Here is a 22,220-nt window from a genome sequence, read left to right as displayed (position 1 = left end):
TCAATAAAACCTTACTCAGAAGTTACAGAAAAAATCCAGTAATTTACTTTTAGATCATGTTCCTGATGTAGCTCAGCTAAAACATTCATAATGGCCATTGTCCATGGGTTTGGAGGCCTGAAGACCTACAAGAGAAAGAAGAGAGCAGGATTACAGAAACTTCTTGAATCATCTGGATAGTTTATGACTGGAAATGTTTGGAACACAAGCAGCTATATGTGCATACAGCCATGAAAACCTTTGTACAGCTGTGATTAGAGTAGAATTTAGTATTTTAGTAATAATTATTCCAGTGATTCAGTATAACTAGAAATACATTAGGGACTTAAGTGGAAACACAATGACCTGGTCCTTCTTGAAAGATCAGCTCTATGTCAAGCAGAACCAACAAGCTGATCAGGATCAAAGTGTTTGGGAGGAAAACAAACAAAAACAAACTAGGAATAAATACATCCCAGAATCTCTTCAATGGCTTCCTTCCATTTCTCAATGGAGTTCTGTCCAGGGATACCACAGTACATTTCAGCTAATACCACCTATTAAAAATGCATGGCTATGTACTTTCCCTCCACACAAGGAGCACTCCTTGACTTTATGCCTTTATATCCCTTTTATTTCTCTCCACTGAATTCAATCAGTTTTCATTTTGTGACAAAAGCTGATTACTTCCTACAATATTTTGCCATTTGAGCAATAATTCTGTCCGTACAAAGACACTTACCACACTCCTGACACTGGATTCTAAGACTTTGGCAACAAATGGCACTACATAAAGCAATTCCTGCTGTCCCTTAACATATGCTTCCAGTAGTAGTGACTTCACATCCAAATCCTGAAAAACAATTGAAGTGGGAATGAAGGTAGAGAAAATAGCAAACACACTGCACAATTCCACTAATACACTACTACCTTTTCAGGCAAGGCTCAGCCAAGATAGCCCTTGAATTTTACAGACTGCTAAGCAGCAGTTACTTTTGAACAAAGACTTATACATCCACATTTTTATATGGATTAACAAGCTTTTGCCAAAATAAATTTAGCTATTAACTTTTCTGATGTAAAAAAAATATTTAGAAGCGTTAAATAACCAACTCTGGAGTCATACTTTGAATTTGGCACATAAAAGAGGCACCAGAAAGGTGGTAAGATTTCCCAAATAGCCTATGCTACTGCATAACAGCATACCAATTCATGCCAAGGCAATCTGCAAAGACAGAAGCTCACCGTGTGCAAGATGGGCTTATTTTTAGCCATTGTTATCATTCCCAGCCAGTGACCAAGGTTCTTCAACAAGGAACGGTCTGAGAAGTTGGCTGCAGCTTTATCTGATGTCAATAGCACCTAACAAAGAATAAAAAGAAGCATCTCAAGCAGCAAGCAGAAGATAACCAGACTCCAAATCCAACAGCTGATCTGAATGAATGCAAAGTTTTAGAACATTAAGTTCTGAGCTTCAGTCACATTACAAAGATACTTGAACAGTTTTCACTTGAAGGCAGCACTCTGTAGAATTCTGTAATGAGTACAGAATTCCTTTCTTTAAAAGGATCAAAAAAAGAGTATTATGTTTTCCCAGACCTTACCATTTACTCTGTTGAGACTGCTACAACTACTCCCAGAGCTGAGTGTAACTTGTGCTTCCTCTAAATGCTTCATCACAGACCTGAAGGCTACAGTTTAACCTTCCAGGGAAACCATCTCATTGTCATGTCAAAACATAAATCATGTCACCAATCATAAAACAAGCATTCTGCTGTTAGTTGTGTTCCTTAACTCCAGAGGAGCATCAGCTGAACAGAGCAGGGTCAGCTGAATTCTCAAGAGCCAGGAGATGCTTTTGCACTACAGCGTAACCCACGGTGGTCAGGAAATTCCACCAACAGGTTTAAAAATAGTGCATTCTTTACAACCTTGTTTCATCTGGTCATCACTTTTGGGCCGTTGCTTCCTCCTCCCACCCACATTATCTTAGCCCTCCAATAAATTTTGGCTTTTACACCCCCATTTTCTAAACACACAGTTCCCCTCCATTCCTCTTGGGCCAAAAGAGCAGAGTGTCATTTTCTATCTTTGCACTTTCCTCCACAGAAAACAACTGGACCATAATCAATTTTCCCTTGGGTTACAATTTGCAAACCTCACACAACTTTGAAGTCCACCTACATAAATTAATTCAAATGCATATTTGCCCTCCTATTACAGAATTTAAGTGTTTCATATGTTCCAAACTGAAAAGAATCCTAGTATTCCTAAAGATAATCTGTAAGTTTACTGGTAAGCTAGAAATAATATTTTTGAATGATATTCTGTATTTGAGAATCAGCACCACACAAACAAACAGCATGAGGAGAACAGCACATTCCTGTGCTGCCTTTAGAAAACTTGCACTACTCACCTTGATATTTCTGTAGGTTTCATTCAGAACCATTTTATTAAACTCTGGATTCTTAAGTGTGTCAAGGAAGTTTGAATACAAGCTGTGAAAGTTAGGCTCAATACTGACTCTTTTCATCACAAGATACTGTGATACCCAAGGCATGAACTCTTCTTTCACTGTTTCCTTCAGTTCTTCCACCTGTGCTCAAACCAAAGACAAAGCACATCACAGAACAGATGAAAAGATAATCAAAACCTTCTGAGATCAGCTCTGACCAACATACAGTTCATGGTCAGTCAACTGCTTCTAACACTAAGGCTGTTTTTCTACAAAAAGATAAGTAGCTGAAGTCAGTGTCTCATTATCCAAAGATCTGGTCAACCAGTAAGGACTCAAGCATGAAATCAGCAAGGTATAACAATTCACCTCTCCTTCACTTCCCAGCTTTTCACCAGACAACTGGAAATAAATGTTGTCACTTTACAAGTTCAAGCCATCCATCCACAAGACAACAGCACAGGTGGCACAGGACTGTACACCTCAACTAGTTCTGAAAAATTCCCTTAATTTCTGAATACCAGAGCTTAACCTAGCTACATTTAATGTTACTCAGTCCATTTATGATGTGACTGTTTATTTAAGATAAGGAACAGTATCTTCTAACCATCTCTACTCTCCCTGGAAAATTTTCTCTCCAAAGATGTTTAAGCACAAAGTGCTGGAAATGATAAATTCTTTACAGTGTGCTCCCTTGTGAAGTTTTTCAAGTTAGAATTTTGTAGAAGTATCATCAGCCCACACTTAAAAATGAATATATAAAAAAAGGATTAAGAGTATAAAAATTATTTTTACTAGCATTCTTTAATACTTGCCTTCTGTGTCATATTTGACTGAGACAGATTATTGAAGATGAAAGCAATTTTTTCCTGGACATTCTCTGGAGGTTCCACAATCCTCTCTGTCTGATCTGTTGCTACTAACAGCGTATCAATGTTGGTAGTATTAATGGAAGGCTGGAAAGAGAACAAGAAGTTAAGCATAAACAATACCTAGAGGTGACATCAAAATAAACTTTTGCTCTGTACTGTCAAGCAAAAATAGAATTGAGCTTTATCAGGGGACATCTACTGTCTCAGATTCATTTTCAGCAGTAGTCCGAAGGAGTCAAGTGATTTTTTTATTCTGAAAATGATGATCAATACTCAGCAGAAGAATGCTGCTGCAGAAAAAGCCTCTACGTGCACATAGAATAGGTGCCACTGCAATGGCACCCTTTAGGCCTCTAAGCCTGTGTACAAATATAGCTTGGAGAAAAATCATAACACAATAGGGAGCAGCACTTAACACAGAAGGGAGGCTCCAGGAGCACTTCAGTGCTGATTTGGGAAGGAGAAATCCCAGAGGTTCATTCTGAGACCAGGTTCTCATTCTGAGCTGCCAGCTTAAGTCAACAGAGTGTGATCCTGGTCCCTGTAGCTGCAGGTCTGGACCCCAGGGTTTAGCACCTGGTACATTGCAATTAAGGGAAAAGGTGATGCAGTTTTCAGTATCAATCCTGACTGGAGTTTAAATGGGAAAACAAACACCTCAAAGTAACAAGTTTCTACATTATGTAATCAGGTGTGAAAGACATTAATAGCTACACTAAAGACTGTCCCCCCAAGTGTGTTCACACTTTCAACTGTGTTTGGCTTTTGCTTTCTTTAAAGAGACCTAGTCAAAGAAGTCCCAGGCAGAAAGACTTTCTGTGCAATAGCCAATTCTATCTATCTGCCAACCCTGTAATAACTCTGACAAGCTTCAGAGTTGTTTACACAAGTACCAAAGACGTGAAAAACCTAATGCAGTTAGAACTGTGTCACATGGGTGCAGTAAGTGTTCTTAAGTCCCAAGCAGAATAGAAGCTGCCAACTATTTTAAGAGTCTTGTTGCAAGTCATTAAGAGAAATGATGTTCCTGTAATTGTCTTTATAATTACAGTCTCAGGAACACATTTCAACTTGACCGCAAAGTAATTGGGGGGTTTGATGGCGAAAAATGCCTTCTCTCTACAAAAATGTTGGCCATGCTTTAAAAGGTTATATGTTTTAAATCAAAAATAAGGATCACATTTTGAAAATCTGTAGTACACAAATTAAAACTGATTCTGTCTGTATGTACTTGGTCCAGAGCAGCATCTGCCCCTCTGGGAAGGGCACCATGCCACAAAGCTCACCGGCACATCTTTCTTGAAGCTGACTCCAGTTGGTCGGGTGATGGTAATGGTTTTTGCCACGGTGGTGGTGGTTGAGGTGGTCACTATAGTGCTGACTTGGCCAGCAAGAGGAGCTTTTGCTGGAACCTGGGCCTGGGCCTGAGCCTGGGCAAGTGCAATACTTCCAGGGGTGGTGATTGAACCCTGCATCTTCACAGGAGGATCTCTGGATTGCTGTCCATACTCTATGTACTAAAATAGGGAGAACAAGCACATTCAAAATTTCACATGCAGCAACAGATCTATAGGCTGATTTTCAGCATGAGCACTATAAAGGTTTGCTAACAATCATTAAAATATTTGACAGTATTGCCATAAAGGAATCTCTAAATACAACTGTATATCCTGATAAAGCACATCCTGTCACTATGGACTTTCTTACTACAGAGGAGCCTCAAGCTCTGCCTCTGGCCTCAACAAACTGATGTCAAGCATCACAAGACCTAACATGCTTAATATTTCACAGAGCAGTACCTAAACTCCAAAAACTCCATCTCTATCTCTTCAAGCCTAGAAGAGCAGAACAAAAGAGGAGAAAGAGCCTAAGAACAACGTGTGAATATCAAGAAGCAGGCTACAAAGCAGGTAAGAAGTCTTCTGCAAGGACTCTGCAGCTAACCATTAATAAGCAAAACCACAGTTCAGAAATAGCCAACTTTTAGATCTTCTGAAATAGTTCCATAGTAGAAAATTAGTTTCTCCCCCACTGCTATACATTTCCCCACGAACTGCAAAAATCAGACTGTCATTTAAGGGGTACAGTCTAAAAGCTGTTAGTGAAACCAAGACTGCCTACTGGACTTTGCAGCTTCGGGTGAAGCCTCTACCTTAATGGTGAGCCAAACATTTTTCCTTAATTAGCTCATGCTCTTAAGCTCTGCCACTGGGATCAGTTTTTCTGTATTTCTACCAATAAAGCACATTCAAGGCAGACACCATGTGATGAACACTGTTTTGGACAACCAGGTAGTCCCATGGCTCTCAGACCTTCAGGAAAGAAATTTTTCCTGGATTATTTTATCAGGTCTAAGTATGAAAGTGCATAAAGCCAGTTGAATGACCTCAATTTTACACTAAAACTCCAAATCTTTAAGAGACTGGAATATGAATACACTGAGGCACTTTAAAAGTTTCATGTATGGACATGCATGCATTGGTTGATTATACAGTTACATTCAGGTAGCTGTTTCAACATAAACAACCCAAACAGATTTATGGAAGCAAAGGCACCTTCACCTGCCCACCCTACCCCAGAGCAAAACCTTTAAGAAAAGGCATTTGATTCTGTGGATGTAACATGGTCTAAAATCACCACAGATGAGACTGCTTTTCCAAAGGAAAACACAAATTTGCTCTAAAGAATTTAACACCATAGAAAGTTAGTGCTGCTTACAGACACACTCACCTCCTGTAAATGATGTGGGAACTGTATAAAGTGACTAATAGAAGCCAAGTGCTGACAATACTGGGGATAGTCCTTCAATCTGTAAGACAAAACATGCATTAGTCAGAAGCATAAGCCCACATCACAAACAGTATTAGAGAGAAACAACTATCATGTGTGTCATTCCCATTCTGCACCACAGAATTACTTCTGGACTCCTTACAGCAGATGTGCTATAAAGAAAGCATTTCCTACAAAATATTTTTTGTTGCAATCTATTTTTAAATAATTAATTTAACATTAAAGATTTATTCACAGCAACTCACCTTTTCCTACATCTCTGTACTTCTGACCTAGTACACAATTGCATTTATATCCAGTGTTTGCTTCAAGATTACTGGGTAAGTTATTGGTAGTCTGGTTCAATGCATTTTAAACAGCAAACCAGAGCACACCTCACACCCAGAATCTTCTCTATCTGCAATTCATAAGAAGTTTTGAGAAAGAACTTTTTCTGAGATTACTTAGTCATACTTTTCTGTGTAAAAGCAAAATTCTAGAGCTCATCTCTCAGTCAATCCTTCAGTAATGAACAGTGCAAATGGCACTCCACTGGAAAGCATCTGTGAAGAGTAATTACATTCACCCCATGTCTAACAAGCTGTTAGTTACTTCATCTAACTCAACACCACTGATTTTTACAGAGTCTAAGTAATTTCAGCATCTCAGTTTGTCCCACATTTATACAGGTATCACACTGAACATTTTGATTTAGAAAGGTCACCCTATAATAGCACATTCACACATTGTTTCAAATCAGTGTATCTTTGAAGAAATCCCAAAGCTGAGCAATCTTGTACTGCACGATTAGAGCAGGTTCAAGGTTCATAAGACAATTCAGGCACTATTAGAAGTGTACCAAACCCACACTCACCTATTTTTAAATCTATCTAGTGCAGCAATACCAAAATAGTACATTTTGGATGCAAAAGGCTTTCGTAAGGCTTCAAGAACATAGCGCAGGGCCAGGCCCAGTGCCATGTAAGTAACCAGTCCTTTCTCGATGATGCCCCCGAAGAGACAGGCTGTGATGTGCAGCTCCTTGTCTGGGTACTGCGGGAAGAACCGATATTCCTCAAACAAGTTCCTCAGCATGCAGTTAAACACTTCTCGTTCCCGTTTAATGTTGGAGTCCTTAAACCTCTGCAGCATTTCCAAGACCTGCAAAGAAATTGGGAATTGTCAGCAACGGATTTGCTTTATTTCAGCCCTTTCCCATGTTCATGTTTCATGAGTGTTTGCAACTACTAAGGTACGTTGTGCTACCACAACCACAACTAACTGCTTCATTTTAGACAGCAGACACTACATCACTACAACCAGCTTCCTCTTCAGACTTTAGTTCCCTTTTAAGCAACTGTCTTCACACAAAACTTTTTTGTGACCGCCTACGCCATTACTTTCAAATTAGAAAAATTAAAATTAATGTTGTGTCTTCCATAATTTATGACTGTGCAAATATATTAAATTTGAAGTACTTCAAAGAGTAAGTACATCAGACCAATAATTACTCTCATAGAGACTAACAAAAATAATTATCAAAAGCTCAGAAGGTAGAACTTGTGACACTTTTATATATCTAGATCTTGTAGTCATTTTTACATAGTTTAAAACCAAATACATTTAAGATAATTTATACAGACTATTTAAAGGCACTCTTTAGCACTTATTTTAAACAAAAAAGCTTCCACACCACACAGAACCCTTCCCACTTAGCAGCATTTTGGGAGTGTTAATTAGACATCTGAAATCTTCAATCCAGACAAGTCAAAGCTGAATGTAATGAACAACTGCAAGCTTACTGTGAAAACAACTTCAACCAAGTAAAAAAGCAATGCTGCAGCATCCACCACGAGCCCTTTATTATTTCCCACTAAAAGTAATACATGAAGGAATAATTATGATCCACTTTATTGCCAGTTTCTGGACAGGTGCTGTAACTGCTACAGAAGGGAACTCACCTCATCCACAGACATGGTTGGGTGTGGTGGATGGTTGTAAATACGCTGGAAGTAGCTGTTTGCCTCATCATCTATTTCTTTGCTAAAGTGCTGATTAGCCTCTGGCCACACCTGAGATAAGTCAGCTGTTAAAAAAAAGTAACAGGTATCATACTCAGGACAACTTCAGACAGTCAGGATTTCACTTAGTCCTTTTCAACTCTTCCACCAATCTATAAAGAACTGCTAGTTCTTCTGAAGAGCAGGATATTTAACCTTCCCAGTATACAGGAACTGCTATTTAAAAACCTGTTTTCAATATGCTATATTTATTAAAAAAACTGCATCCTAAGATAGCATTAACCTCACAGTGCTCTACTCCTAGAACCCAGTGCATCCCAAGCTAACCTCAGGTGACAACTAAGTAACTGAATGCAGAACAGTCTACAATAAAGCATGCCACACAACACGAACATGCACACAAACTTCCACACAAACTTTCAGGCCAGCCAGTGAGCTTCCAACAAGTTTCTATTGAATGCTCAAGACCCAGAATAGAAAGCAATGGTGACTACAGCCACCTCCACTGTCCATCTGTAAAGACAGGTAACTGCTGTTATTGCAAATGGCTCCTCTGTAACAGCAATGTGGAAGGTTTAGCATATGGCTGTGCTTCCTGTGCATTTGACTGCTTCAGCATCTCACTGTGAGCATGCTGCAGAGGCATAAATTATTTAAGGATAATGGCTTAGTGTTATGAACCCGATTGTTCCTTTCAAAAACTATCTTTCCACCAGCTTTTTGTCTTATTTGTATCCAACGTTGCAGTCTATGTCACTGCTTCACCTGTCAAGTTCTCTGCTGCAACAGCTCCTTACCCAGATTTAACCTTGTTATAAACAGAACAAAAAACACCCTGGTACCTCGCACATACAGAGCAGGACAACACTTTTGTTCAAAACACAGTACAGCAGAGAAAGGACAAACACGTCGCAGACATTTTTTCACAGAAATCCTTTCTTTCAGATTTCTGCATTTTCTGGGAAGCTGAGGGCCCCCAGAAAGAGAATGTAAACAATTGTTATCCGCTGCTGTGGATTGCAATGGGATGCACCTTGATTGGCTCATGTTCCCATGTTTATAATTAAGGGCCAATCACAAGTGCAAGCTAGGGACAGAGATCCTGGACACAACTTTGTTATAGATTCTTTCTTTCTTCTTAGCCTAGCAAGCATCTGCAACTTCTCTCTTTATTCTATTTAGTATAGTCATAATGTATCATATATCATATATCAATAAATCCAGCCTTCTGATCAAGAAACAAGATTCTCGTCTCTCTCTCACCTCCAGTGACCCACTCAGGACACTGTAATACAAACACACTATGCAAACCCATAGCACATTATATTTTTATGCTAATGGGTCCTTTTTTAACATCCTCCCACCCCCAGACATTTGGCAAGCTATTAGGATACATATTTGGAAGCATCTTTTCCAGACTAATATAATAATACAAGAGCCACACTTTTAACATTTACCACCTACAGATCCAAGCTTCCCCTGAAGGAAACACAGATTAACTGCAGACCACAGTCACACTTCACAGCCACAGACAACACTACCACTTACAAGGTTTCATCTTACTCTGCTGGAATGTAGGCTGGTTCAGTCCAGATGTGCTCAGCTTCCTTTGCACGAATGGGTCATTGTTCACTGCAGGAAGGCCCAGGGCTCCAGTTCCTATGCCAGTCAGGCTACCCGTAGTAAGACCACCTACTGAAAAGCAAGCCTGTAGTAAGACCACTTACTGAAAACAAGCAATTGGTCATCTCATTGCATCCTCACAGTATCCACTTACCACTCCTCCTAGCACTTGTCATTTCCAAGAACTCAGAGTTTTATAGCCTCATTGCTGTCTAATATCAAGCAGTTTTAACATAAGCAGTTCTTAATCTCTGTCCCAACCTAAAATAAGGCTGCTATATTTGTCAAAACACTCATCCTCTTGACTCAAATCTCTTACCTATTGCAGCTCCAACATTCTGAAGTACTGTTTCAGCAATGACCCAGGAGTGAGGGCTCCTCACTCCATATCAGAGTGTAACTCCCTTCCCTATGACACAGCTGTTTGTCCAGTGTGACTTCCCACTCTTAAAGGGAAGGAAGCACCCAACCCTCCCTTAAGGGGTGGGCTGTCACATTCAGTATTTCCAACCACAGCAACAACAGTGCCTTAGCTGTGCCATGTCACAAACAAACCACTCCACCGAAGAGCAGTACCTGGAAGCTGTGAGGAAAGCCCTCCGATGCCACTGAAACCGGTTGTCTGGTTTTGGGTGGAAAGAGGTGGGAAGGCTTTTGCTGGTGACTGAGGAGTGCTGAATGCAGAGCCCAGGTTTGGAGGGAAGCCTTGCATGCTCTGGGTGTGGGGAGCAGCTGAGCCACCTAAACTAAGAGAGGCCATTCCTGCAAGCGAGTCGATCTGAATGAAGAAAGGAAGATTATACAGACATCCATAAACCACAACCCAGACGATTTTTGCCATGTTTTGTACAAAGACGGCTACATATCAAAACATTTCTGAGAAAAGCTCTTCTGCATGGTTACTGTAAATTCTGAAGTCACCCAAAAGATCAGTTTGTCTACAGAATGCACTCTTATTTTTCTTCTGCAATCCCATGAAATCCTATTCTCTCACAGGTTCTACAGAAAGCCTGACTGTTCCACAGTCTGTAGCTGAGTGTAACACAATAATAAATGCTTACAATAAGTAGCATTTACTTCTACTTGCAGATTTTTGTACTAGAGTAGTTTATGCTCTGCAGTTTGCAACCTCAGACCCCACCTCATGACTTAGAAAGCTGTTTCATTTCAAACTTGAGTATTTTTGACTGTCTGAAGGACGCTACTACGCCAACTTTTCACAGCTAAATACCTGAATGAAATCTACAATAAAAAACATTAAGACCTGGTTTATGAATAGGAGGGAAGGCACAATACAGTTTGCCAAAGCAGTAAGTTAAAGAACTGACTAGGAACAGCAGAAAATGGTATTATCTACCCAGAAGTCAACATGACAACAGAGTAAAAATTGCTGCTGTTTGTTCATATGAGTTATTTGTAGCAGGATGCCAAGATATTTGGTACATCTGATGAACAACTTCAATGAAGCAACAATTCACAAGAAAACCATTGTCTGCATTTAGTTTACATAATCTACTGACAATTCAGTCAGTCTTAAATGCTGAATTGTCACTATTTAATGTGAAATACTTTTCACCAGTTAAAAATCTGCCATTGAATGTAATTGCTAGAAGCAAAACCTGTCTGTAATGTGTTGCTCCCAGAGGAGGAAGGGATGATGAGTGGCAGGGATTAACTGAAATGTACCTTGTTTTTAAAAGAGCAGTTCAGTTGAGAGCTGAAGAGCCCCAGTTATAACAAGTCCTTATGCTCTAGCACTGTGGCTTGGCCCGTGAAGCTACAAACAAGACACATCAGGTTCAAAGGCAGTGCTTAATTCTCAGAAGTCCTAGTAAATTTTAGCACTTTAAAAGAAAGCCTCAGTTATTCAAAGTAAACCAAGTATCTGTCCCTCCTCAGTGCTCCCATCCTATAATACTTCACAGTTACTTCTTACAGACATCAGTGAAGTCAAAGACAGTTCTGAACTACATCCCTCAGCCATCATACAAGCAAGCTATCAAGACATGCAAGCACAAAACTACGTGAGCCAGATGATGTTTGACATAGTCCTGCAGAAAGAGCTCAACTAGTATAGCAGAACTAGCACTAAATCAACAGCACCTTCTGCACATGCAGCATGTGACTGTGGTACCTGCACAGGAGAGATGGCATCCAAGCTGCTGGCGCTGGGCGGGCGTCCCTTGGGCATGACTCCAGGCGGGGGCTGCCGAGCCTTGTTCATGACATTACTGCAGTTTGCTACCATGGTGAGGATGGTCTCTGACAGCTCCTGAGAAACACTCCTGGGATGGGGAAGGACAGCACTGAGCCACGGAACATTCACAAAAATAAGGCCATTAACTTATTTGATTTTCCTAGAGAAATTGAGGCCATATTTCACAAAAAGAAGTTGCAAAACCCCAGCACAAGCTACATTTTGTTATTAGAAAAACTTGCCTTAGATCATTTCCCAAGAGAAACAGTTATATTTAAATATCTACAACAATCTCCAATAGACTATTACTTTGTTTGTGATGATTCAAATACTCCTTTACAGTTACACCAGCAAGTAAGAGCTTACAGAAGGCTGGGATATGGACCACATGGCTCCTGGAAGAGCCTTTGTCTGCTGCTGTCCACATTAAGGGCTATATAGCAGCTTAGCCTCAGGAATTAAAATAGAGATAGTGATTCTGTGATCCCTTGTTCAAATCTGCCCCTCAAGGCTTCTTCCTGTGTCAAAACTTCACCATTTATGGTTACTCTCATTCTGAATCTCATCACACACAAGGTCTCTCTAAAAGATGAGATACATGGGCTATGTACTGACAGACAGAAAAAGAAGATGTAAATACCACCACCTGCTTCACTAAAACTCATCTGTCTACAGACTGAAAGACGTGCTTCACACACGGGCACTAAACCCAAACAGAGACAGGAAATTTAACTATTCAAGGAAAATATAACCAAAAACCATCAGAAAACTCAAACTTAGGCACAAAGTCATTGCACAACCCAGAGCAGCCAGTACCTCTTTCCAAAGTGTTCCATGTATGACTGCCAGGTTCCCAAACTGGAAGGAAAGCCAGCTCTGTTGCTGACTTACCTAACCACAGACATAATAACAGAATACTAACATTTTCCTTTTGGGAAAAACAGCAAATTATTTATGCTTTCCTGAACTTTAGTTATACCTCTTTGGTGAAGACAGCTAAAGCTGCAGATTCCTTCCTGTAATGGAGCAACTATCCTAATACAACTTGGTTGTTCTGTTAACATGGTCTGAATATTCCTCATTTCAATTCAATTTTCACAAGCTTTTACTGCTCAACTCTTAGGATGAGGAGAAAAAGAACAAAGGAACCATGCTGGTGATTAAGGCAGAAGTGGTGAAGATTAGCCTTCAGCTTTGGCAGATATCCTGTTATGGGACACACAGAATTAGTTAAGGGCAGCCAGCTGTTCTCCAGAGTCAGTGATCCACTATGGAGTGTGGGGAAAATTCCCCCCATGAGAGATGGGAATCTGGGGGGTACCATGGGTGACCAGGTTTCTATACAGGGCAATGGACATGTTTATAACTGTTTCACAAACTGGCTCCTTTACACTCTTGACAACCTCTCACCAGAGCCTTGCTTCAAACACTGCAAAACAAACGGCCTTGGGGGGAATGTATGGAAATGCAATCAGAAATCTACCTTTAAAAAACCCCAAAGAGATTTCTTTTTCAGAAACTGCAACCAGACCTGAAGACAGAGCTCTGAGCTTGGCACACAGTAGAGTCAGTATCTACAGTATGTATTTTCCCTCACCTGAGTCACTCTCAGAAATCTCAACATTTAAATGTATGTATGACCAGATGAAATGCACCACAGGATTTCTTCTGATGCAGGAGGCATTTCAAGACCATACAGCACTTCAGTCAGCCATGGAATGGGTCAGGGGAGTCTACAGTTCACATGTGGTTACCAACCTCTGTCTTTTGCCCTCCTCCTTTTTGGGGGGGTTAAATTTGCAGTCTTTATGCTTAAATACTACAACATGCTTTTGCAAAACTAATTCCAACTTGCTGTAGATAGATAATATGGCAGCTCAGAATGAGGACAAAGACAGACTTACAATCCCTGAGTTGGATATTTATGGTGACTGGTTAGGCCATTTGTGCTTTGGAAAGAACCACTAATGTTTTGTCCCACCATCTAGGCAGACTTAAGGTTAACTTTTTTATCATGTCAAGAGACACACTGCTGTATCAAGTTGCAAACATGCAACCAAACCCAAATCCCAAACCAACCAACCAACAAACCCAAAACCCACAAAAGAACCCAGTCTGCATTTCAGGCAAATGAAGTTGGAGGGCTGAGAGCCAGGGACCAGAGTCTAGAGCAACAAAACTGCCACTGTAAGGAAAGTTCCAGCTTGCTGGAATCACATGTTCATTTCTCTTGCTCTTTTTTCCCCCCAGACACTACCTTACAAAGTGGGAACAAGTCTTTTCATTCCTGAGGCTCAGGTACACTGAAGCCCCTTCCCTGTTTGAGACAAGGACTGATAAGAAATGACCATTCCCCACACTGACACCCTTGGACATCATCATGTGGAGAAGGCACAGCTGCCCTCTCAACTCACTGCAGCTCCACGAGGGAAGGACTTCTCATAAGCACTTTGTTAATAAATTACATGGTTGGTCAGCCTGTGGTGCCTGCAACCAAGCCTGACTTCACTGTAAAAACACTCAGTAATAGAAGGAACACTGATTTCTTTTTGAAGACTCACTGTTACATGATGCCACAACTGCAGCGCTCACCAGTGATAAACAAGCTGCACCAAAAATAAGTCTCAGAACATGCAGGGACCTGGTGGCTAAAAAAAAGTGTCTCCCAGGTCACAAAACAAGACAAGAACTAACTACAGCCTAATTAAAGAGCAGGCTCCTATACCAATAGATTTAGGAGATGCAGGCTTCAGCTAGTGAAATGCAACTACCCTCCCAAATGTATTTCATATTTACTGTGGTTTTAACCTGCTAGTCTTTACAACGCCTGCTTCCATTTGTGACTGAAACCTAAGCTAATCAAAGCAATTGCTTCATGAAAGAAACCCAAGCTTTTTCTTTCTAAAGCTCAAAGAGAATAACTAATAGAAAATGACTGCAAGTAGGTCACATTCTTGTATAAAAGGGAATAAAAGTAGCTATAAAAAGAAACCACAGGCTGTGAGAATTGTGCCAGTAGAGAACTAGTGGCGTTTGGAATTAATGGAATAAATAAAACTCGGTAACACATTAAAATTCAGAACACAATGACATTAGATGCAATTCAAATCTACAGTTAACTATTAAACCTCTAAAACACAGACACTGCAGTATGCAAAAGAAGGAATATAAGTTCATTTGAGAACTACAGTCTCAAGAGATGCGCTTTGACTTGAAAATTAAGAGCTATCTTTTCTGACCAGAACATGTGCTAGATCATTTTATTTTAGAAACAGCCTTTGAACTTCAATTGCAGAGGTTTCAGCAGAAAACAGGAAATCTTTTCTTTTCTCCTAAAGTCTTACAGGTACCTCACCTTCTCTTTCAGGTCCAATACTCACTATTGGAACCCTGTGTCGGTACTAATTTCCTACTATCTACATGAGAGCCATGAATCATCCTGGGTACCTTTAAAGATGTTTCTTATCACTTTCAAGACCACACTGGTTAAGCCAAAGGACACACTATGAACCCCAAATTATGTAACACACTTGGACACTCCAGCCTCATTTGGTGCCAAAATGTAGCAGCACAACAAGCCCCATCTCCAGCTTCCAGTCACTCAGCTCACACATTGCACTATGCTGCCTCTCATTACCTCTGAAATATTGCTGCAGTTCAACACACTTTGATCTGACAGCACTAAGAAACAACACTACAGATGTTTTACAACTTTCAGTCACATTTACTATGTGTGTATATAGCATTTAAAGACTAATTTGTCCAACTGCAGTTTCCATCAGTCCTGTATCCTACCCCTGCCTCTAGCAGCTCTCAAATCCAAACCCTTTTCTTTTGACTTCAGCTAAACAATCTGATCTGCAGAAGATGTTCAGTATTTTCCATCTTTGACTACTTTGAGTCTCAAAGACAAAAGAAGTTACACACATCTAGTTTCAGTTTTAATTACACAATCACCATTCCCCACTTTTCTCCTACACATAAGGATGGCATAAGTCCTTTGTGCCAAAGCAGTTACCACACAGAAACATTTGGTTAACACAATCACAAAATCTGTTATAAAGCCACTGTTTTCCAAGATGCTGTCCCATTCTGTAGCCATGGCCTGGATTCCTTTGAATTACAGCTCTACATCTATCTAGTCATTAACAACTGATTATCTGACTAACCAGACAGCCTCCAGTCACCAAGATCAGCTCACCTGCTTGATGATAAAGACAATCCTCAAGCTCTCGTGATCTAGCCTACAACAGAAGCTTCAATGCAAAATTAAATGTACTCCTGCAGCTATCCCTGCAAGTTTATACACTCTCATTAACCCCATCCTCCACATGAAACTCCAAACCAGCTGTGACAGAAAGCCAGCTGCAAATGGATTATTCTTACAGCATAAGCAATGTAATTCTTACCCAGCACAAGCTTGCAGACAAGCCAACATAGTTGCCAAGGTTTCTGGAGGAAGCTGAGCACTTTTGGGCTGATCCTTTTCTGGAGCAAGGCCACCCAGGATAGATGGACATCTTCTCTTTAAGAAAGTCATACAGGCCTGGATGAAAGGTTCCTGAGGAAAAAAAGTTATCTTAATCTCCCAAACCACATCCAAGACACTATTTCAAACTTGGCAATTGCACCATGGAAAGAATTGCACTAAGCTACTATAGTTCAGTAAAAAAGTTGAACTATCAGACTATGGACACTTTTGACAACTTTAACGCTACTTAGAAAATTGTTAAAGTGACTTAAGTTAGTCACTGACAAGAGTAAAAAAATAGAGAGAAAAATCCTGCTTTACCCCATGCTCCCGAATTTTATCTGTGAGCCATTTGTCAAGTTTGAGGTATTCCCGTCGAGAGGCAAGTGCAGCAAGGTCAATAACAAAGGCAAATGGAGTACCATTTAGCAGCATTGACAAGGCCTAAAGAAAGAAAATCAGAAGACTACTAGTGAAGACACACAGATACCCTTTCTCCTTTCTTTTCTTTCTAGTTCCCATACATGTTTTAGTAAAGGTCTTATTATGACATGCTGCTATGCTTTCTTTGTCAACAAAGACTGGTACTATCAACTGCAATTACAGCTTGTTTGTGAGACAAATAAGCAAGAGCTCTGATTTGAAATCATGACTTCACCTTCTTTGAAGTGACCTTGTGCTGACAGTTTTAAATTCCTCTGTGATATGAAAAACCACCAGCAAGTGGTCAAGAGATACCAAAGTGATATCGCTACAAAGCTAAGCAGAAAAACCTAGCATTTTCCTGCAAACAGACCTCAACCACTTCAGAGATACTTGGAATATATCTGCTCCAAGAGGTCATCTCTGAACACTGCAGTTGCTACAACAAAACTGACTTCAAGCAGCAGCTGGTGCTCTTGCACTTTGAGACACCCAATTATTTTGCACCTAACTTTAGGAAGCAATAAAGGCCCCAAAGAAGTTAGTCATAACTTCCAGTCTTTTGTCAATGTATAAAATCTAAGAACTAGTAGCATTCTCAATAAATCCCCATTCCATTATGTTTAGCAGTGCCACCTTCACACAAACATCTGACATTTCCTACATTCTCATTTCAATAATATTCAAGGTTAAAACAGTCAAAGCTCTCCCTGGATTTACACTACATTCACACAGCAAGCAGTTCTGCTGTGCTGCTTCCCAAAGTACTTGTCAGCTAAGCCATGATAACCAATCCCACTGCAAATACCAAGTACAATGTCTTGGGCTCACAATAGGACAGGCTGGAAGCATCTGGAGTCAGATACCACAACTCAGCTGAAGAGTACTTTAAGTCACATGAACGTAGCCTTTTTTTTTTTTGATGAGGGACAGCAGCCACAAATAAATTCAGACATGCCTAAACAATGTAATCCTTACTAAATTAGTCTAAGTTAAGCTTAGCTTTTATTAAAAGATGAGCAAGTCTGCATAAGGCACCAGACAAAAAAAAAAAGGCAGTATTTTGAAAAGCTCACCTTCAAGTCTTGCGCCACATCAAGAATACGTGACAATTTTGCCTGGTCATACTGCTCCCCTCTCATGTACCATTCTGCCATGGCATGCATGATAAGCTGACGAATTGAAGGAGACTGACCCTGAGGAGAATTAAATTAGGATTGTACTTCATGATTCTAGTAAAAGGATCTATTATGTGAACATTCAACAGGGTATTTTACAACTAAAAACCTTAGCATACAAACATATTTACTCTTTAGCTTCAGAACTTGTTTCTGATTTTAACTCTTTCTACGCAAAACTGAACCACCCAGGAGCGACAAGTAAATGATGTAGCTGACTGCAAGTGGTATGTATGTATCTAACATACATCCCCAGCTCTTTCCTACCACTGTCCAGGACCAATTCCTCTCTATCACAGCAAATCACTTTTAGACTACACAAATATTTACAAAATGTTGTGCCTGACAGGATGTCCTGAAGTGAAAATTCAGTACCACACCTTTAAAAAGGAAAACACAGTATCTAGATCATTGCTCATAAAGGGGCAATTTCAAAATACAGCACCAGTAACATTTTTATGGCAGCAAGAGGGTTTTGTTTAAAGGAAAAGTGTCATGTAATGGCACCACGTCCCATGGCAATCATCATTCAGTGCCCTGATTTCAGACCTACCCTGTGGAAAAATTGCCTCTTCTGCCATTTCAAGACCACATGCAAAAAGCACTTCACATCTATTCTACCCCCCATCCTTCAATTTAGAGACTTCCATCAGGAAAATATAAAACATTCACAGCAAGACCTCAGAGGTCAAGCTTCTTGCCATTAACTCTACTCTAGATGAACAGGGAAACATGTTTGCTAATAGATTTTCTCCAACCCCAGAGACTTCCTCCACTTTGAACTTCACATGATTTCTCTTCATTTAACTAGTAGTGCACACAATGATGAAGGCCACACCAAACAAAACATCCATTAGAAGTATGGGATTCGCATACACTGCTACCATATCTCTACATGGAAGCTCTCCTTGAAAAAGCCCAGCAGTCAGTCCTAAGTTTTCAGAAAACACCCAGACTCTGAAAACTTATGGAGCAGGTAATTTCCTTATGTCTAGAATAGCTTTCACCTTTTTGGCAAGTACAAAGGAGATTATTTTGGTTTAAACTTTCTCACCTCTTACTACTTCAAGTTTTTACACTTTAAATGTGTGAGGTTGAGAGTTGAGGGGGCAGGGTAGGTGATGCTGTTGTGAGGGATTTGGGCATTTCTTTTGGGTTGTTTGGTTTTGCATTTTTTTCTTTTTTCTTAAAATAAAACTGTGGTCAACTTTGTTTAAAGCTAAAGGTGTAAAAAGCCAAACTTAACTTGGGCCTCTGTACTTTTCCAGGAATATTTTCTCAGTGAATATTATTGAAAACCAAACCATAACAGTTTGTTTCAAGTCAGGGTAGAGACATCCCATTACTTTGCATAAACCATGGATCATTTACCCCTTGGGTTTTAAACTCACCAGTTCATAAACCAATACAAACATTGTTGTAAGCGTTCAACCCATTTAACAAGCTTTCAAGTTACAAGAACAGACTACAGTGAAAATCCTTACCTGTCCATGCCATGCATAGTGCAAAATGATGGCTGAGTTGGGATGGTTGCCAAGGAAAATTGGCATGAGGGTGGAGATGAGTTCATGGCGCAAGGTGTGCCAGGACGTGTTGATCTGCAGTAAGGCCAATACCAGCATATCTGGGCAATGCTTGATAGGAAAACTGAAGAGCTGCTTCACCTGCTCATACTGCCCCACTTCTGCCAATCGTAACAGAGACTCAATCAAATCCAGGCTCTTCCTAACAAAAGAGAAGAAAAAACAGATAGACAACCCCCACAAAGTTAGCAAGCAGTAAGTTTACAGGATCCTGGATTCAAGTATTTTATGGCAGCAACTGTAAGGACATAAAAAGCAACACCCACTGCAAACAACCTGACACCGCAGCTCTTATCATGTACAATTAAGCCTGCAAGAAACCATAAAAAATAACTCAAGATCTTAGGAATTCCTAGTTATGTTAGGGAAAAGATGGAACTGAAAGCTGATGTTGAAGAAATTCAACTTGAGCTGGGTCACTTGGATAATGGAACTTGACACATACCTCCAGCAATGGAATACACTGTTTAAAACATCTTAGAGTCCCCATTTGTGGAAGTCAGTGAAGAGACTCTACTTGTTTTGCCTGCTTTACAGACAAACAATCATTGCCCTTTTACTTGCATTCCTCATCCTTTAATTCCCTATTCTGGGTGGTATAATTGAAAAAGAAGCAAGCATCTGTACTGAAAGCTACATGGCTGCCCCAATAAAGGGGTGTAAGGGTCAGCTTAAAGTCACACCAGTCAGCTTCATGCAGTAACTCACCAATAGCCACATACATTTACTAATTAAATTTTAGGACTTCTTTCATACAAGTTTCTCTAATATCATACTGGGAAAGACAGATTTAAGTTTCAAAATCATCCTCTCCATCCCCTCCTTTCAGCTTGCAGGATGTGCCAAAACACATCAGCAGACACTCTTTAAACAAGCCAAAGACTCCAACAAAAGCAAGGTATTATGGAAGTACACGGGAAGTTTGATACTGTGAACAGTTTCACCAATCAAACATGTCACAAATACTAATGCTTGATCTACTGGTATGTACACAACAGCAATAAATCTGGCTGCATGAAGATAAAACCACCTTTGACCAGACAATTAATCTTACTCTATGTATGAAAAGCAGTTGAGAGCAGGTTTATTACCATGTAGCAATTTCTCGATTGTCATCCTCTGGTGGTGCTTTCAGGATGTCTGTGGCAACAGTATGGCAAGGGTAGTCAGCAAAACAGAAGATGTCAGGGTTTATGAGGGAATGTTGGATGAAGGAGAGCTGGAATAACAAAAGATGTCAGAAGCAGTTTAGACATTAGAGTTCCAGGGTTACTTCCACTTATCAAGTGCCACATTTTGAGAATGATCCAAATCAACCAAGCAGCAGGGATGAGCCAAGCTTCACTGTGTGTTTTAAGCAAGGCTGAACCCCACACTTCTAGAATTGGAGAATGATGGGTGTACACATGCTGAGGATACTTGTTTGCAAGGAACTGTGGCCTTTTAGTGTAACCAGGTAAGCACTCCAGAGCACTGCCATGCAGCAGCAGTTCCATGCTCAGCTGCACTACACCCCAGAACTCTGCTGGGGCCAAAGGCAGGGTCACAGCGCACAGCAAGTGACCATGTCACACACAATGCAGTCAATCATACATGGTACTTCTGTAATACACCTGAGGCTTGTGCCTTACAGGCCAAGGTCTCAAATGAGGATTATCTAAACATTCACACCACTAATTTCCATTTATCATTCAAGAAACTCAGGAATTTTGCAAATATTCTACAGATAGAATAAAAATGTTGGTAAACATACCTGGCCCTCTGCATGCTTCCAAGGTCTGTATATGGCATTAACTGGAAAAACCTCCATGCCCAGCCCTCTCTGGATGCCAAAAACTACAATATGCAGGCCCTTGCTATCACGAATCTGAAATCCTGGATGGTCCAATTCATATGTCACTACTTTGAAGTCCAGGCTAGGGTTCTGCAACCAGACAAACAAGGATTGTGAGCTTTGCACATTACCACCTTCAGTACTGTCCTGAAAGAGCCCCTCTTCATCAGTATTGTACCCAGCTTAACATCCACCCAACTTTTAGCTGAAAGCAAGGGTTTTGTCTCAAAAAGAGATGTATTTATATAGTTGTGAGAATTTGATGCAAGTTAATGATTTAAACTACCCTGTGAGATTGCACTTCCCCAGCACTACAGTAGCTGTCTGTCCTTCCAAACATTTAATTAACAATTCTTTAAACACCCCAAACATATGACTCCTCTCTTAGCATATTAACTTACTCCTTCCCTAAGCTTCCACACCCTCCAATAAAAGCCAGAAGGGTCTGATCTGCTGACAAGCAGAACTTGCTCCTCCTTTTGCAAAATGTAAACTCCAAGACCTTGTAAAGCACACAATGTATTTTCAGGAACAGCATGAAACAATATTGATGAGGGAGCTTGGAGGAAACTGTGGCCATTACGGAACACAAACCACTCATTTCAGAGATAGATGAGCACCAGAGACAGAGCTATTTTATGGCCCAAGGTTTAGAAAAACAAAACAGTGACTTCTGCATAGGGAACATACAGAAAAAATCCCATATAAGGCAAGCAAAGGAAATGGTACTCATGTGCAACTGAGTTCATTACAAAAATTGCTGCTCATAAAGCAGTGGAAAAAACCTTCCTATTTCTATAGTGCTATCATACCTA

The 22,220-nt window shown here is 40.2% G+C and overlaps 1 protein-coding gene and 2 non-coding genes across 3 annotated transcripts in view; all 3 read right to left on the bottom strand.

Annotated features, from left to right (window-relative positions):
* The window catches only part of CNOT1 (CCR4-NOT transcription complex subunit 1), a 56,709-nt gene that overhangs the window by 17,879 nt on the left and 16,610 nt on the right, over positions 1-22,220 (bottom strand). The window contains exons 11-28 of the mRNA XM_058033987.1: positions 21,325-21,495; positions 20,663-20,790; positions 19,473-19,713; positions 17,887-18,006; positions 16,709-16,831; positions 16,326-16,477; positions 11,854-12,004; positions 10,296-10,497; positions 9,645-9,791; positions 8,037-8,161; positions 6,950-7,236; positions 6,037-6,115; positions 4,593-4,823; positions 3,250-3,390; positions 2,396-2,575; positions 1,225-1,341; positions 722-832; positions 48-125 (exon numbers count right to left, since the gene is read on the bottom strand). Coding sequence (XP_057889970.1) covers positions 48-125; positions 722-832; positions 1,225-1,341; positions 2,396-2,575; positions 3,250-3,390; positions 4,593-4,823; positions 6,037-6,115; positions 6,950-7,236; positions 8,037-8,161; positions 9,645-9,791; positions 10,296-10,497; positions 11,854-12,004; positions 16,326-16,477; positions 16,709-16,831; positions 17,887-18,006; positions 19,473-19,713; positions 20,663-20,790; positions 21,325-21,495 — 2,784 coding nt within the window. The remainder of the gene's footprint in view (positions 1-47; positions 126-721; positions 833-1,224; positions 1,342-2,395; positions 2,576-3,249; positions 3,391-4,592; positions 4,824-6,036; positions 6,116-6,949; positions 7,237-8,036; positions 8,162-9,644; positions 9,792-10,295; positions 10,498-11,853; positions 12,005-16,325; positions 16,478-16,708; positions 16,832-17,886; positions 18,007-19,472; positions 19,714-20,662; positions 20,791-21,324; positions 21,496-22,220) is intronic.
* On the bottom strand, positions 1,761-1,899 carry LOC131089652 (small nucleolar RNA SNORA46). Its single transcript, XR_009115257.1, has one exon. It is a non-coding gene; the product is annotated as a small nucleolar RNA SNORA46 (small nucleolar RNA).
* On the bottom strand, positions 11,398-11,533 carry LOC131089653 (small nucleolar RNA SNORA50). Its single transcript, XR_009115258.1, has one exon. It is a non-coding gene; the product is annotated as a small nucleolar RNA SNORA50 (small nucleolar RNA).

This window comes from Melospiza georgiana, chromosome 14 (assembly GCF_028018845.1).
Source record: "Melospiza georgiana isolate bMelGeo1 chromosome 14, bMelGeo1.pri, whole genome shotgun sequence".
Classification (NCBI taxonomy): domain Eukaryota; kingdom Metazoa; phylum Chordata; class Aves; order Passeriformes; family Passerellidae; genus Melospiza; species Melospiza georgiana.
Note: the sequence above shows the minus strand (reverse complement) of the source record. Positions and strands in the feature narration are given on the sequence as shown.